At 38.5% G+C, this 16,715-nt stretch overlaps 1 protein-coding gene across 4 annotated transcripts in view; it reads left to right on the top strand.

The window, feature by feature from the left end:
* The window catches only part of FILIP1 (filamin A interacting protein 1), an 85,172-nt gene extending 72,922 nt beyond the window's left edge, over window positions 1-12,250 (top strand). For 3 of the 4 annotated variants that reach the window (XM_018558912.1, XM_018558914.1, XM_018558915.1), the window contains 3 exons: window positions 142-2,950; window positions 8,145-8,366; window positions 11,680-12,250. In XM_018558912.1, coding sequence (XP_018414414.1) covers window positions 142-2,950; window positions 8,145-8,351 — 3,016 coding nt within the window. In that variant the 3' untranslated portion in view covers window positions 8,352-8,366; window positions 11,680-12,250. The remainder of the gene's footprint in view (window positions 1-141; window positions 2,951-8,144; window positions 8,367-11,679) is intronic. The other variant, XM_018558913.1, reaches the window with a different exon arrangement.
* The last annotated feature ends 4,465 nt before the right edge of the window (window positions 12,251-16,715 follow it).

Here is a 16,715-nt window from a genome sequence, read left to right as displayed (position 1 = left end):
ATATATATATATATATATATGTGTGTGTATATATATAAAACACAGTGCAACAGAATGGTGTACAATTCCAGATTTAGAATTAGATATTAGCCATTTCTTTTAGCAAGAAATATTAAAATTGATGTGCCATTTATTTTACAGGTTAAAGCAGTTACTGGAACAGGAGAAAGCTTACCAAGTGCGGAAAGACAAAGAATATACCAAGAGACTTAATAAAGTTAGAGATGAATTGGTAAAGTTAAAGTCATTTGCACTGATGCTAGTGGATGAAAGACAAATGCACATTGAACAGCTTGGTCAACAAAGCCAAAAGATACAAGACCTTACTGCACAGCTTCAAGAAACAGAGGCAAAATTGAAAGCAGCCTGTGCTAAAGCCAACGAAGACAGCCAGAAAGTTATTAAATTGGAATTAGAACTTGAGCACAAATTCTCCAAGCATTCTCAAGAGCATGAAGAAATGTCTACGAAACTGGTCACTCAGGAGTCCAATAATCGTCAGCTCCGACTTAAGTTGGTGGGTCTCAATCGTAAAATTGAAGAATTGGAAGAAGCAAATAGGAATCTTCTAAAGGCTGAGGAGGAGTTGAAAGAACTAAGGGAAAAAATAGCCCAAGGAGAATGTGGAAATTCAACTTTAATGGCAGAAGTAGAGAGCTTACGAAAGCGAGTTTTAGAAATGGAAGGAAAAGATGACGAGATAACAAAAACAGAAACACAGTGCAAAGAACTACAAAAGAAGCTCCATGAAGAAGAACATCAGAGCCGGGAGCTAAAGCTGGAAGTGGAAAAACTACAGAAAAGAATGTCTGAATTGGAAAAATTAGAAGAGGCTTTTATGAAAAGTAAAGCTGAATGCTCTCAGCTTTATGTAAAGCTGGAAAAAGAAAAAGCACAAGCAAGAGAGCTGACCAAAGAAGTTGAATTGGTGAAGACTCGAGTTAAGGAATTAGAATCAGTAGAGGGAAGACTAGAAAAGGCAGAGCACAGTTTAAAAGATGATTTAACAAAATTGAAATCTTTCACTGTGATGCTTGTTGATGAAAGAAAAATCATGATGGAAAAGATAAAACTGGAGGAAGGAAAGGTTGGTGATCTAAACAGGAATTTAAAAACTGAACAAGGTAAAGTTATGGAGGTAACAGAGAAGCTTATAGATGAAAGCAAAAAACTTTTGAAAATGAAATCAGAGATGGAAGAAAAAGTATCTAACTTGACTAACGAGCGAGATGAGTCCATCAGCAAACTGAGAAGTGTGGATGAGAAAAATTGCGAATTAAGTTGCAAAGTGGAACTGCTCATGAAAAGAGTGGAAAATATGGAAGTTTCTGAAAGGGAAGCTGCACGTAGCAGGGCAAAGAAGAATTTTGAGCATGTGCATCATGAAGACAACAAGACAAAGGAGCTGCTTTTAGAAATTGAGAGACTCAGAAATCGTCTTCAACAGCTGGAGGTGGTTGAGGGAGACTTGATGAAGACAGAAGATGAATATGATCAGCTAGAAAGAAAATTTAGAACTGAGCAAGACAGAGCTAATATACTTTCCATGCAGCTCGAAGAGCTGAAAAGCCAGGTAGCTAAGAATAAAGCCATTGAGAAAGGAGAAGCTGTAAGTCAAGAGACAGAACTTAGGCACAGAATCCGAGTAGAAGAAGTTAAGAACAGAGACCTGAGAGCAGAGGTACAAGCACTTAAAGAAAAGGTTCATGATATGATGAACAAAGAAGACCAGCTTTCACAGCTTCAAGTTGATTATTCAGTCCTGCAGAAAAGGTTTATAGAGGAAGAAAATGAAAACAAAAATATGGGACAAGATGTTCTGAATTTGACAAAAGAGTTAGAGTTATCAAAACGATACAGCCGAGCTATAAGGCCCAGCATGAATGGGAGAAGAATGGTAGATGTCCCTGTGACATCTACAGGTGTACAGACAGATGTAATGAGTAATGAATCAGTTGAGGAAGAAACCCCAGCAGTGTTCATTAGGAAATCCTTCCAAGAGGAAAATCATATTATGAGTAATTTAAGGCAAGTTGGACTTAAAAAACCAGCAGAAAGGTCACCTGTTTTGGAGAGGTACCCACCAGGATCCAATGAGCTCAATATGCGTAAATCATGGATTCCCTGGATGAAAAAAAGAGAAAATGGCACTCCGGTCACACCGGAAAGAGCAATCCGTCCAAATGCTAGCCCAGGGCACCATGGTGAAGTGTTCCTTTCACCAAAACAAGGACAACCTCTTCATATAAGAGTAACACCAGACCATGAAAACAGCACAGCTACTCTGGAGATAACAAGCCCACCTTCAGAGGACTTTTTTTCAAGTACCACAGTCATACCAACTTTAGGCACTCAGAAACCAAGGATTACAATTATTCCTTCCCCAGCTGTAATGAGCCAGAAAGTTAAAGGTGTTGGCAGTCCCATAGCCCCAGAAAGGGCAATGTCCCCTGTGACAATAACTGCTTTCTCACGGGAAAAAACTACAGAAGGTGCCAAACCCAACTTTGGGGACAGACCTACATCACCAATTCAGATATTCTCAGTATCAACATCTGCTGCATCTCCAGAGATATCTGTGTCACCAGATGCACACGAAATGACTATGGGTCGTGCTGTATTTAAAGTTACCCCTGAAAAACAGACTGTGCCAACTCCCATTAGAAAATACAATGCAAATGCCAATATAATTACAACAGAAGATAATAAAATTCATATTCATTTAGGCTCTCAGTTTAAAAGAAATCCTGGCAGTTCCTTAGAAGGAGCCACCCCTGTCATAACTGTTAGACCTTTAAATGTTGCTACAGAAAATAAAGAGGTTGCAACTGGCACAGTGCTTCGATCTCCTAAGACCAACCTGTCTGCCAGATCTACCACGAATAAAGTCACCAGCTCTATTACTATAACTCCTGCCACAACATCTTCAACACGTTCTACCCAATCAGTGGTGAGTATTGAGCAGTGTAATCTATTAAAGGACAAGTAAACCTAACATGTGGTTTTAGCAAGTAGTAATTAGTCACATTTAACTGAACTGTAATGTTGAAGAAGTTTTAAATTAGTAAACTACAAATAATGCACACGCACAGGTATATAGTTGGTACAAGTAATGTAGGCTGATGTAACTTTTGAAGTGTTTACATGATCAAATATGCTTTTCTATAGGATTTTATGGCTAAGAAGGTACTTTACCTATTATATATGTTAAAACTGAGGGCACGTGATTTAAGAACAATATTTTTTTATCTATCTACATAAGGAAAAACTATAGTTTTCAGTGGCAGTCTGTAGGTTTAATTACCTTCATAAAAATATTGTCTCAAAGGCCATGCTTGTGCAAGGTATAGTTAGGCATGTTAACGTTGAACTGCAAGCAGATGTTAAAAACACCATTTAATCCAGTTTTGTATTCATCAACATTTTACTAAACCTATTTTTATATAGAACTGGTTTAAAGCCTATCTCTGACAGAAACCTTAGGTTCCATTTTGGTTGGAGTGGGAAAGGGTTAAGGGTCTATCAGTGTTTACTTTGCAATCTATAGTGTTGATTTACTAAAGGCAAATAGGCAATAGAATTTGCACTTTGCATGGGATGTTTCCCCTTAGTTTAGTAAATGAAGTGAAGCTCTGCGTTTTTTAATTATCCTCGCACGTAATTGGGTATTCCCGATGGAAGCTAAGGGAAACGTCCCCTGCAAAGGGCAAATTCCCTTGCAAAGTCAACTGCCTATTTGCCTTTAGTAAATCAACCCCTGTACCTTCCTGTACTGCTGAAAACCATTTCCCCCATTTCTTGCAGGTGTAGAACAGGGACAGGAACTAAGGGAAAATCTACAGACAGAAATAAAATCCAGAGATAAATTCCAACTTTTTCCCACTCCATCCCAGACAGAAAATTGGCTCCAGCTAAAAGAGAAATAAAGCCACACCTTTTTTTTTGGACTATGCTTCTCTTTTGGGTCACAGGAGTACATTTACTAATATACTCCTGTAACCCAGATTTAGCAGATAGCAGGCTTATGCCAGCTATTAACTGACAGGGCACAGCCACACTGTGGTCGAGAATGATCCCAACAATATTGTCCGGCTTCATCCAGGCTGCCTGATTGACAGCTGTCTCTGCCTCTCTGAGCACAGCTAAGAGCCAGCAGTGCCAACCTCCTCCCCTGTCTGCAGCTGTAGCCAGCACAAGAGAAGCAAAAGGGATGGAGGAATCCCTGCAGAGGACAGTGACTGACAGTCACTACCCTCAACTGGGAGCAGAGACCAAGAGATGACTGATCAGCAGTGAGGTGATTGGTCAGCTCCCAGTCTTGGAGTTGATCCTGGATCAGGTTCTATTGCACTGTAATCTGCAGGTCTGCAAGACCTGTCAATGCTCTCTCGCAGTGATGTCTATTTTACAAGACAAAATTACAGATCATTTGGCAGGTAAAACTATTTACATATACAGTTTGAATCTCAACTGTGTATTTTTCTGTTTGCCTGAAGTTTGGGTTTATTTGTATTTTACAGGGAAAAGGCCTTTTTTTATATAATGTATTTAAGGTGTAAAAGTTATCTTACTCATGGGACAATGCTGTACTTATCCAAGTCACAGGGTCTGTCTGCCTTCACCACAGTAGAGACCAGCAAAGTGCTGCTACTGTGCTGTCACAGATAATACAACTATGTAGCCAGCATGTCTGACACCAGGATTAGCAGGCCAGTGTCTCATCCAAAATACATCATTAACTGCTGTTTTGTAAAATGTTCTAAAAGCTAAATTTGAAACTATAATATCCTGGACTCATTCATTGCCGGCTAATTGTATACTACCAAATAAAGCTTTGAATGGTGGATTTCTTGAGGAAGCCAGTTTTCCAGGTCCTTTATTCACATTCATTTATTGTCATATCCCCTTCAGTACATTTTTGTGCATTTTTCTGCACAAAACAAGCTATTTTACTTGCATGGCTATTTCCATGCAACTCATCAATATTCAGCTAACAATCTGCAAACACCAGTTACTCCAGCTGCAACATATTAAAATATAAAATGTGTGAGCATTACCTATAGTTGTAAATGTCAGAGATGTTTTCTCTGAAGGTTTTGCATTATTTGGCTTTCAGAAACAGTTATAAATGTGTCACAGTGTACAAAAGGGCTAACTTGTTACTCTTTAGGTAAAAGCAAGAAGCTATTGAAAAAGAAATGTTGACTGACCTTCTATTTATTAACATTCTGTATCCAATTTTCTGAAAAATCATCACAATCTCTTCCATTGTTTGTCTGCTCTGCATGGGCAAATAGAGTGTCATTTGCACTGCTGTCAGCAAGACCGTCAAATAAAGGTGTTATAAGGGCTCAACACAAGCACATCAACAATAATATAATTTATTTAATTAAGATTTTATCTGAAAATTAATGTACATCTACATGCTTAGGCATGGGGTTCACCTGATCACTGTATCTGAATCCCCAAGTACTATTAAAGCAGAACTCCGGGCACAATGTTTATTAACCCTTGCAGTGGGGCTACCCCTGCACTGCAAGGTTTAACTGCTCCTTTTTGTCTAGGTTAGATTCACATGATCCTTGGAGCTGGCTGGCTGTCACAGCGCTACCTTATGCCTCTCTTCTCCTACTCTGCAGCAATTGTATGTCCCTTGGTGTCCTCACATCCTATGCACAGTGTATAGAATGTGATAACTCTGTGATAACTTAAACCGCTGCAGCAGGGGGGGAGCGAGGCAGAAGGGAGGATTGCAAGGGTAGCCCCACACTGCAAGGGTTAATAAAAATTGTGCCCAAAGTCTTGTTTTAATAGTCAGTCTTATACTTACACTCAGAATTGCACAGTGAAGTAATTATAATTCCTTCCAATGCCTTCCAAGTGATTGGACATTAAGGGCAGTTAACACTGTATGTAAATATATTAATTCACAAACTTTGTGGCATTCTTTCAAAATTAGTATTGGAAACCATTCTGGTTGAGGCTAATGCCAGATACTTGAAATGTAACTGTAGTCTAACTCATGACAACACACTGTAAGACCGTTTATCAGTGATGTCAGAGGATGATTATGACATATAACTGCAGAAGAATGAATCAAAAATGAATGAACACTTCAAGAACAAGTATGATTTCTCCCATTTCCTTATAAATTCTGTTGTCTTCATTCACACTGTATATAAACCTGGACTTTAGTACCTCTAATATTTAAAAGACAGGTTAATTTTAAAATAAAAACTCCCTGGCCCCCTAACCTATTCTAAGATATCCAAGTGCATAGTCTGATGGCAGCAGGTTCCTGCTGAGCTTACAGACGTTGTCGAGGCTTGCACAGTAGTTTCCCATACACTTGAATGGGTCAAACCCATAACACTGGATGAAGGCACCATTTGTCACATACATTTTAAATATTGCATGCTAAAATGTTGTATTCTCATGTTTATCTATCAGCTGGAACATTAGGCTCCTTTTCAAATTTTATTTATGGTTGTGTACTTTACAGACCTCAATAGCTCAAGCTACAATTTACACACAGGTGAATAATTCAGGGCAGTTACTCATAGCTTATGTTGCGTGCAATGTTACCCCATAGAAAATAAATAAGCCCATGCAATGCTTCAGATGTCAACCCTCACACATGCACAGCAGTGTGAATGGGCCAAAATAAAAATACTAAAATATAACTAACCCAATTGATTTGAATTAGTCAAGGCCCCATGTCTGGACCTTGGATCCACAGACACATATGGTAGGTTACACCAGGCAGGAAGTAAGGAAAAATCTGCAACAAGGATACAGATTGAAATAAAAATCTCACAGGGGTTGTTTGCCTTTCCCCAACTCCACTAAAGAAAAGCATTTTTATTTCTCTCTGTATTGCTTTTGGAGAGTTTCCCTCACTTCCTGTCTGGTAAAACATTGTCAGTGGGACAGCAAGTGAGGGTAAATCTCTCTAACAGATAGCAATGCAAAACAGGGGTTCTCAACCTTCCCCACTTTCTCCAAAGCTACTAAAGATGACTTTGGCTTGACATACACTTTAATTATGTAGCCTATATATAAATCTGGCCCTGTGTCCTCATGTATTTAACCACTTGCTGACCGGGGTGTTAAAACCCCTTCCTGTCCAAGCCATCTTTCAGTATTCAGCTCTGCAGTACTTTGACTGACATTTGTTCAGTCATGGAACCCTCTACTGAAATTAATTTTATACCATTTCTTTGCGGACAGATAGAGCTTTCTTTTGGTGGTATTTAATCACCACTGGGGTTTATTTTTTTTACTATATAATGAAAAAAGTTCAGAATATTTTGAATAAAAACATGTTTTCCCCACTTTTTGTTATAAAACATTTACCATTACCCAATTTTTTGGTAAAATATAAAAGTTAGGGTCACATCGGGTAAATAGACAACAAGCCCCCTATCTGATAGCTAATATACAATGGCAGGTCCTCTAAGACCCCTAATGTCACATTGGTACACCCCCCAAAGAAGCTAATGAAGTAGAGATTTGCTATAGCAGCCAGAGAAATGACAGCTAAAGACGGAAGTGATGTAATACACACCACTTCTGCCTTTAGAGAGAGAGGAGGAGAGATCAGCAGTGGGAGAATGCTAATCTCTCCTCCGTTCTCAGTATAGGCAGCTGCTGTGCCAGGCCCGGGCCGCAGGGGGGACAGCAGAGCCCGGGATTACCGGCAGCAGTGGCGGAGGAGGGGGGCACTGCAATGGAGCGGGGGGGGCACACACTGCATGTATTCATACAAGCGATCGGCCAGCTGTAGAGCTGGCCGAATGCTTGTATGCAACAGCCGGTGGCGGCTGCTTAGCTTCCCAGCAGGATTCTGCTCGCGCTCGCCTGCTAGTCTCCCCAATGGCACAGAGATGGCAAAAATCTTGGCAGGGGTTTTAACCATTCCCTTCTATATCCAAAATGAAAAAAAAATGCTGTAGATAAACCTTAATTACACTAGTTATGAGATTGTTATAAAGCCATATTTGGACATATGCATAATTTTGTTCAAGTTGATTTCAAGTGTTACATAGGTGACTGCTTAAGTACGCATGATTATCTTATTGCATTCATTTTCAGAAGAATTTTATATTTTATAAAGGCTTACATTATTTCATTTTTCTTTTAAGACAACACAGGATGGGTCAGCCCAACGCCACACCCCTACCCGCATTCCCATGGCAAAAGGTATGAAAGCAGTAAAGCCAATAATGGCAGTGCAAGGAGCAGGAAATCATTCAAAATTTGAGCCACGTGGCGAGAGTCAGTCTATGAAAATAGAATTGAAGAAGTCGCCAGCCAGCAGCTCTGCCCCTCTGGAAGGGGGGAAGGGCTGAGGCTAAGCCTCAGGGGTATGTGCAGGTGGCTCTGCTACCATGAAAAGCAGTTCCCTGTTTATCAAAGTTCTTAGATCTGTACTAATCAATGACTTCTTATTTGTTCACCTTTCTGCTGCTCAAAGGACCTGCAGGCTGGTGAGCCATTGACTTTCTGTCATTCTAGTTGTTAAAAAAAATAACAAAATTAAAAACATAACCATGTGTCTCAAAGTTAGATAACTAGAACTCTTTCTCTACTGTAAAACAATGGTTCACACATTCAGAAATCTCCAGAGTAGAAATCTCCATTTGGATCTTTGGGCTTTGCTACGTCAATTGGTACACCTAAAGTGCATGTAAAGGCAAAATGTTTTTGCTTCATTTTGGATAGAGTTAAGAAGGGTTAAACCCTTTGTCAAGTTTTTTATTGTGGCCTGTGTCATTGCTGGTAAGAATAACTACTCTGTTTGTACTGGTTTTCAATCTCACAGAGAGAAGGGGAGATTCTACATACAGAGCATAAGAGCAAGAGGTGAGGAGAAATGTTTCCAAGGGGACAACTGTTCTGATGACAACTGTCAAAGATGAGAATTTCCCCACGTTGGGGAGTTTTCTCTTAGATCCTGTCTTGGAGGCACACTCCAAGACTGGACATGAAGGAAACATCTCTAGCAGGACACAGGCTGTAAAAAAAATACCCCCATAGTGGTTGTAACCCTTCTAACTATCTAAACCTAAGAAAAAAAAAAAGAATTGCCCTTACATACACTTTCAATGGCTATACCATATCATTGCTGGCACAGACTAAATAAATTTGGTGACCCCGCATTTACAAAATTCATATTTATTACCAAAACATCAAAGGGTGCCTGTCAACTACACACAGCACATTAAACCTATTTCTGAACAGAAACCTTATACAATGAAACATGTTATTTTACATCTGTAGGCAACTTGTTGCATGCATATGGAACTGATATTACGTAGGCAAATAGAGTGTAATGTGCTGATTATTTGAAGTTGCACCAAGCATGCCTTAATATATTTAGAACTTTGCTTAGAATCGCCAGAGAGTAGCTTGCTACTCCCACTTGCCTCTTATTGGTTACTTGCACAAAAGAGTTGTAGCTAAAGGCCATGTAATCCACTACTTTAAAGCAAGGATTTGATGTTTTACAGTATAGAAATTCTATAGAATATGGATATCTAGTACAGCATGTGTTGACCTGCATGCCAGGTGCTATGAAAAGGAATATGGAATTCTCATGTGGTATGCATATCCCTGTGTGTTGCATTGATTTCTAGCTACATGTGATTTGCATGATTATTATAGCGACATTCAGTTTACTTTCCACAAACTTATGAAATGCTGCCCTCTTCTGATATACTGAGTTTTGATAAACGAAACAATTTGCAAACAGTTTCTGTTCCATAAATTTTAAATTATTACATTCGCAAATGTTAATATTCCTTTGTTAATAAGTAAGGAATATACTTCTTACTTATGAAGTGCTACAAAAGGAAAACTAAATGACAGTTTTTATGTATATATTATTCTCTTTCCACTTCATGTTTTGGAAAGTAAACTAATTCAAAATTACAATTTTTTTGTCAAATTTACTCTTCTTTCCAAACAGGAATCCAATGATGACATGTTCGTGTCTAAAAGCCTACACTATTTAAATTGTATTGATCTAATTTCTTAATCTCTATATATTGACTAACTTTATCATCTTTTCTCTTTCAAAGTCTTTTATTTGTTTTTACAATTATCATCATAGACACCATCATCTTTTCTGTACCTTAAAACTCCCCTTTTAAAAGCGTAGGAGGAAGCAGCCAGGATACAAAGGCAAACTTGTGACCTTCTCTAAAGAATTAATAATTTATAGGGTTTTATTTATAATAAGAGATGTTTTGGTCCGTGAAATACACCATTGCAAAAGGATTTGTTATTTGTTCGATAATGGAAAACAACACTCAATAATACTGCCAGAAATCTGCCACTGCTGCATTCTTATCAGTTAACATTCTTACCAATTCTCAATGTGGACTGTAAAACACCTCCCCTCTATGATGAAATTAGAAGGGGGTTATCCTGTAATCATAACTAATTTCCTGTTCTAGGGTGACAACACTGCTCCTCCACAGGTGCAGTATGGTGAGGGTTGGCTCCCTAGGACAGGAAATGTATTAAAGGTAGGGTCACCGCATGAAAGTTAAGGGATATAAGCCTGAATGAAATGAAAAGGAATGTAGGCATCATATCTAAAGACTGGTATGCTGCAACAAATGTTGTGCTTCAGTTTAGATACACTTTTAGAGCTGTTGTGGATACTATATCTGCTATGGAATTACTTCTCCAATCTAACTATGCCATTTAGTTCCAATTGGCAAGATTAAATCCATAGGTGAATCGTGTGCTTCTGCCTCCAGCATGTATGTATGAGCCCTAAGCGTGCACTACCCTGGAAAAGAACTAGGACATTTTGATAACCTCTCTATAACCTGTGCAATTTCACTCTTAGCAGTTTTTTGTTTTCACAGCTCCAAAGTACTAGGGCCAAGGATATTTTAGATAAATGGCATTGGCAGGTGATCACTGCGTAATATTAGTGATCAATGGCTTTGGTTTAACCCTTTCCCACCCTATTCAACATTAAAACAAAGTTATGGTTGGAGTTGGGCTTCGAGGGTTGTTCACACTATGACTGTTAAGCTGTGTGTTTCTGCAAACCACCACACATGTATGGTGTAAACACAATATACAAGCCCTTGAATCAGTTGTCTGCAGTCTTGGTGTGACAAACTATATGAGCAACACCCCTGTGCAATGAGCTAATTGACAACAGCCATATATATACACTTATCTAGATCCACATGAGGCACAGCTGTCTCTTGGGGGTCTATTTATTAACCATTAGCAGAGCTATTTGCCCTGTGAATCTCTGTGATCATTTGTTCTGTGGGAATAGAGGCAAAAATTAATGTTCATAGTATATTTTCTCTTTAAGTCGAATTTAATATTTGGAAAATACCCCATTATGGTCACTAGATGGAGCTGAAGATCATAGAAAATAAATACTTATTCGACCTGAAAAGAAAACATACTGAGAACGTTAATGTTTGCCTCCATTCACGCATAACTAACGTTCACAGATTTGCAGTGTGAATTGTTTATAAATCAACTCTGTGTCTGTGATTTTTTATTGCACAGCACAGCAGAAAATATTAGACTTCTATATGTACACTAAGAACACACATTCTTCAAAAACAGAATCTAAATATTCACATTTAACCGTTGTTTCATTAGAAGTTTAAATAAGGCTTTTTTTTTCCTTTCCAGAGAGCATTGTTATCCATCAGCTACGCATGAACACTAGATGATGTATATGAGGGAACATGAATTGATGCACTTCTACTGAACCTCTTATGGATGTTTTCTGCGATGTTCATCAAGACCTTGATTACTGACTATGCTACTGACACGTCAAAGAAAATATCTGTCTTTTTTTATATTTGGGAAAAAATATCCTGAATCTTCAGAATTTTATGAAAAGTAATTTTTTAAGAAATTCTTTCTCGGCAAGAATTTTAACTTATTTTATATTTTTCCAGATTTTTTTTTCAAGTGGCTTTTCACCATTATTGTATTTTTCATATTAAAATGCCTTTGATAGTTGTCTACCAAAATAGAATGCTACAATCTGGAAGAATTATTTAAAGAAGCGCTTTTATATGTGCAGGTTAAAACAATGAAGGACTAAATGTGGTTCAAATAAAAAAAAAAAAAAATTCTAATTTAAGTGTGTGTAAGTAAGCAAATGTTTGGTGTTTGCGTGGGAATTTAATGATCCTTGATATATTTTATAGATTTCATATGAGAGGTAACATTGAAAGCTTCATTAACAACATTGTGCAACTGTGCTTTAAGCTATAGAAAATAGTTAAAAGGCATATTCCATCCAGAACAGATTTGTTTAATGTGTACACAACAGATATTTACTGTGACAGAGGTAGAGGTTTGTTCTGACCAGTGGCCACATGTTTTTTGGGCTTTAAACGTTTGAATATCTTGAATAAAATAAATAAGTGAATTTCCACGTGAAAAATTCTAATTTACCAAGTTGAACTTACAAAAATGTATGACAAGATGGTGAAAACTACCAACCCCTTAAATCTAGTGATTTAAACTTGAGCCTGTATGGTCTGCCAGTGGTAAGGGTTTTGTAATTTATTTTCAGCCTTTAGCATTTAAAATTTTTTAGTTCTGGATATAGAGGAGAGAAGTTATAACACCTGAAAGAAAATCCCAATTTTTGGGGTGTCACCAGAACAGGAATAGATCTTCTCACTTAATGTTAACTTAAGGTATTAAACAGCAAGTTAATGTGAAATCTCCGCAATGGCAAAAAAAAAGTGATGGGTTTCCCTCCTTACTCTATACAAAACTATAAAAATAAGTTTTGGCTTCACTTCTTCTGTAATGTATATAATGTGTTTACATTAAAAATTGCAAGCAGCCAAAACTTTTACTTAAAAGTATAAGCCCACCAGCACTAAACATGACCTGTTGTAGGCTTGTAATAAAAGGAAACCATGACTATGGAACACAACAGCCATATTTGCTAACAAATCCAAACTTTGTTACGCTTGGTGCAGCAATGCTGCTTATTTCTTGGCACCACTGCTGATTAAATACTGTTGTGGGCCGAAAAATGAAGGCTGTATATCAGATACCATGCTTTCTTATTAACGCTGACCTCCAGGCAAGCAGCTGACTACAAATGTTTGATACATGCATAGTAGCGGGTCAACCGATATGAAAACCCCATCAGACAATTTTGTCAGAACCTCAGCCTTCTCTGTATTGGCAGCCAAGCTTGGTGAAGAACACACCCCCAGCCTCCTTATTGGATGATGAAGGAGCAGCAACACACCGATGAAGTGATTTATGTGTTCTCTCCTTCAGTGCGCACGTTCACTGTCAACACATGTGAACTGCAGTAGAGCCTCATTGGTTCTTAATGCTGCCGCTCTCTCACCTGGTCTAAGTTATAAGTACCGATTTAGGTACTTATGCTCGTTCAAACATAAAATACTTACTGTATATATTTTAGTGAATGTGTAAATGAATTATGTTTTTGAAATATCTGCCTGAAGTTCAGTATTTAAAACTAGGTGCTCACAGGACCCTACACCAATAAAATATATTTTCATATAGCCATCCTAGTTCATGCCGGAATTGTCAGACCCTACATGCTGTTCTTTATTATAGCAGCTACAGCTCATTGTTGTTGGGAGCACATACAGCCAAAATTCCTATGATAGTTGTAGTAGTTAGAGACTCATAGCCACTTCTGTACCTAGGAGATGTATTGCTTCAGAGTGTTTGTGGCTTTCAATTTTAAACCATGTTTTATATAATTAAAGAATGATAGTGTGGTGTGTGCGTGTGTGTGTGTACATATGAAGACAGTATATAGTTCTACTTGCACAAGTGTATATGAATAACTATCTAAAACTGATGGAATTCTTCTAGTATATCCTGGACCATGAGGCTGTTTTTTAATACTCTCTTCTGCTATCACAACACCTTCATACTGAAAGTTCATAAAACAGACCATTAAATGTTGGGTGAGCAAAGCATGCTGACCCCTCATATTTCCAGGTAAGTCACTTTGTGGTCTAGAATCTGCTGGAATTTTATTTAAATATGGCAATTCATTTTAAAGGGCTAGTTCACCTTTGTATTAAAAATAAAAAGGTAAACTGACTCACAACACCCTCATCGTCATCTCACCTCCCCCAGGTCCTCACTGCACTTAGCTGCAAAGATGACCATCCCCTGCTGCCAACACCAGCCTGTATAACAGTCCTGACACTTGAACACTTCACTACAAAGCTGTGTGGCACCATAATGCTTGCATTGGTGAGCGGTCACTGGTTAGAGTGGCCAATGAAATTTTTTTTTAACTATTTTTGGTTTTCTGCCCCAGCAACCCCATCAATCAGTGTCGGCCCTCTCAGGATGTAAGAGGGCCACAAACTGAAATAAAAATCCAACAGAAGTTCAACCTGGCCCCTGGAGTTGGGCTTTAAATATGTTAAAGTATACAGTATGGGGGGGATTTATCAAAACAGGAGCAGACAAAATCTGGAGCAGTTGCCCATGGCAATACGTTGTAAGGGCCCATGTTGACAGGCTTTTGTTAGCTTCAAAAGAGGTTTGTATTGCCATTCAAATCTACTGGAAAGCAAAACTGCTTGAAGCAGGTCAACCGGAGATCAGTAGGTAGACAACTGCAGGTCAAATGTACCTGTCATTAAATTCTGAATGATCTCAGACGTATACCATTGACACAAGCCTAAAGCCTGTTCACACAGGCATAATTACTATCGACAAATGTCACCACACTGTTGTATCCTCAATCCAAACTCTACTTGCGGGGCAACCCTCTCAACCTCAACCAGGGGGGTCTTAAAGCACATATGAAAAACAAAACAGGCACCTTTTTCTGTTTTCTGTTGACAGATATATATCTGAATGTTTTGTTAGTAGAGGAAGATAATAAACATGTATGTTAATTGTGATTATATTTTATAAACTGAGGTAAAGTAAAGGTATGTATGAAACATAAAAAAGCCAAAGGTATGTGCCTGGTGTTTACTAATGAAAGCAGGGTAAAAAGTGCACTATTGTATTGCCACTATGCAATTAAGAAAAGCATGTACAAACGTGTTGTTGTGAGTTTTTGAAAAAGGCTTCAGACGTTTATATGGAGCAGATCTTCAATCACAAATGTCTAAACTGAGCAGATATATAATCAAAGATGTCTAAATATAGTAGCTCTTGGGCGGCAGATGATTAAATTGAGCACCTCGTGGATGTCAGATTTCTAAATAGAGCCAATACTGAATCACAGGTGTGTAGATAGGGAATACTCTGAAATGTAGATGTGTAAATAACTCTCTGCTACAGGCAATCAATATGGTTGTAGAGAAAATTGAAACTCACCTATTCTGGTGGCTCTGTAGGCAGATTATTAGAAACCAATACACATGTACAGCCTGTAGACATCTTAATTCTCTGTTTCTAATTGTTGTTTAAGGCCTTCTATCTATAATAAACTGCCCTCTGTAAATGTTGCTGATTTTGGATTTGTTCATGTATTTACCATCTGTACATATAAACCATCTGTAATTGTGCAGTCTTATATGTATTTGATGTGTTCTTATTTGCAGTGACAAGCTTTGCAAACACATCATTGTGAATATGCCGTAGTCAAAACACAAATGTGTTTAGAATCTGGTTACAAAAGGTGAGCAGACAAGTGAAATGCAGGTTTCTAGTCTCTGGAAAAATGTCCCTGAAAATAAATCCATTTCAACAAAAGGCTTCAGGTGTACAGTGCGTTTTAATGTGCCCTTGTATTACAAGGATACAAAAGGGCTGACATATGAAAAGCAGAGAAGGATATCTGTCTGTGTTGTCTGGAATAGCTGCTTGCTTACATATCCTACCTACACCAGAGAACAAACCTCTGACAACTACACATTTTCTTACCTCTAAATTTCATAAATGACCTCGATAACATTTCTGTATCTAAGCCTTAAGCTGGCCATACACCTATAGATTATCTGCAGATTTTCTATGGTCGGATGGAAAAGGTGCAACAGATTCCTCCATCTACGCTAAACCCCTTTAGGTTGGCCATACACTGTTTGAATTTTGTCCGAGTCCTGTTTCCAAAGTTCAAGCTGAGTGTGGCCGTGCCGACACCCCTCTGCACCGATACCAGTATTTCGGTATCGAGTACGAGTAGCGATATTTTTTTTTCAGTACTCGCCAGTAACGAATACCGATACCAGAAGTTCCATTAAGGAAGCCAGGCGGCGTGTAATGACTCGCCACCTGGCTTCCTGATTAGCCGGGCGGCGTGTAAAGACTCGCCACGCGGCTTCTCGATTAGCAGGGAAGCCGTCTCCATGCTTCTCGTCACTAGGTGATGAGAAAGCATAGAGCCGACTTTCTGGTGCGGTTTACTGATTGGCCTGGGAAGCCAGCTCCATGCTCCCTCATCATGAGGTGATGGGTACTCCGCCAACTGTGGGCACCAGCTGTTAGAATACAATAGCCAGCAAGGGAGTCTGCTTAATTCATGCTACCTACCTTGGATGGGGATATATATATATATATATATATAGTCAGACATTTCATTTGTAATACAGTAAGCTCTGAAGAACGGGGTTTAACCCCAGAAATGCACATTAGCTAAGGCCCACCATCACATGCTGAAGGGTCTCTTCATCTTTTTTGTTTGGTAATTGGGCTATTGATTATGGTATTGTTTGCTGATGTTATCTGGACTGAACATGTGA

Source organism: Nanorana parkeri, unplaced genomic scaffold (assembly GCF_000935625.1).
Source record: "Nanorana parkeri isolate BGI_ZX_2015 unplaced genomic scaffold, ASM93562v1 scaffold368, whole genome shotgun sequence".
NCBI classification, from domain to species: domain Eukaryota; kingdom Metazoa; phylum Chordata; class Amphibia; order Anura; family Dicroglossidae; genus Nanorana; species Nanorana parkeri.
Note: the sequence above shows the minus strand (reverse complement) of the source record. Positions and strands in the feature narration are given on the sequence as shown.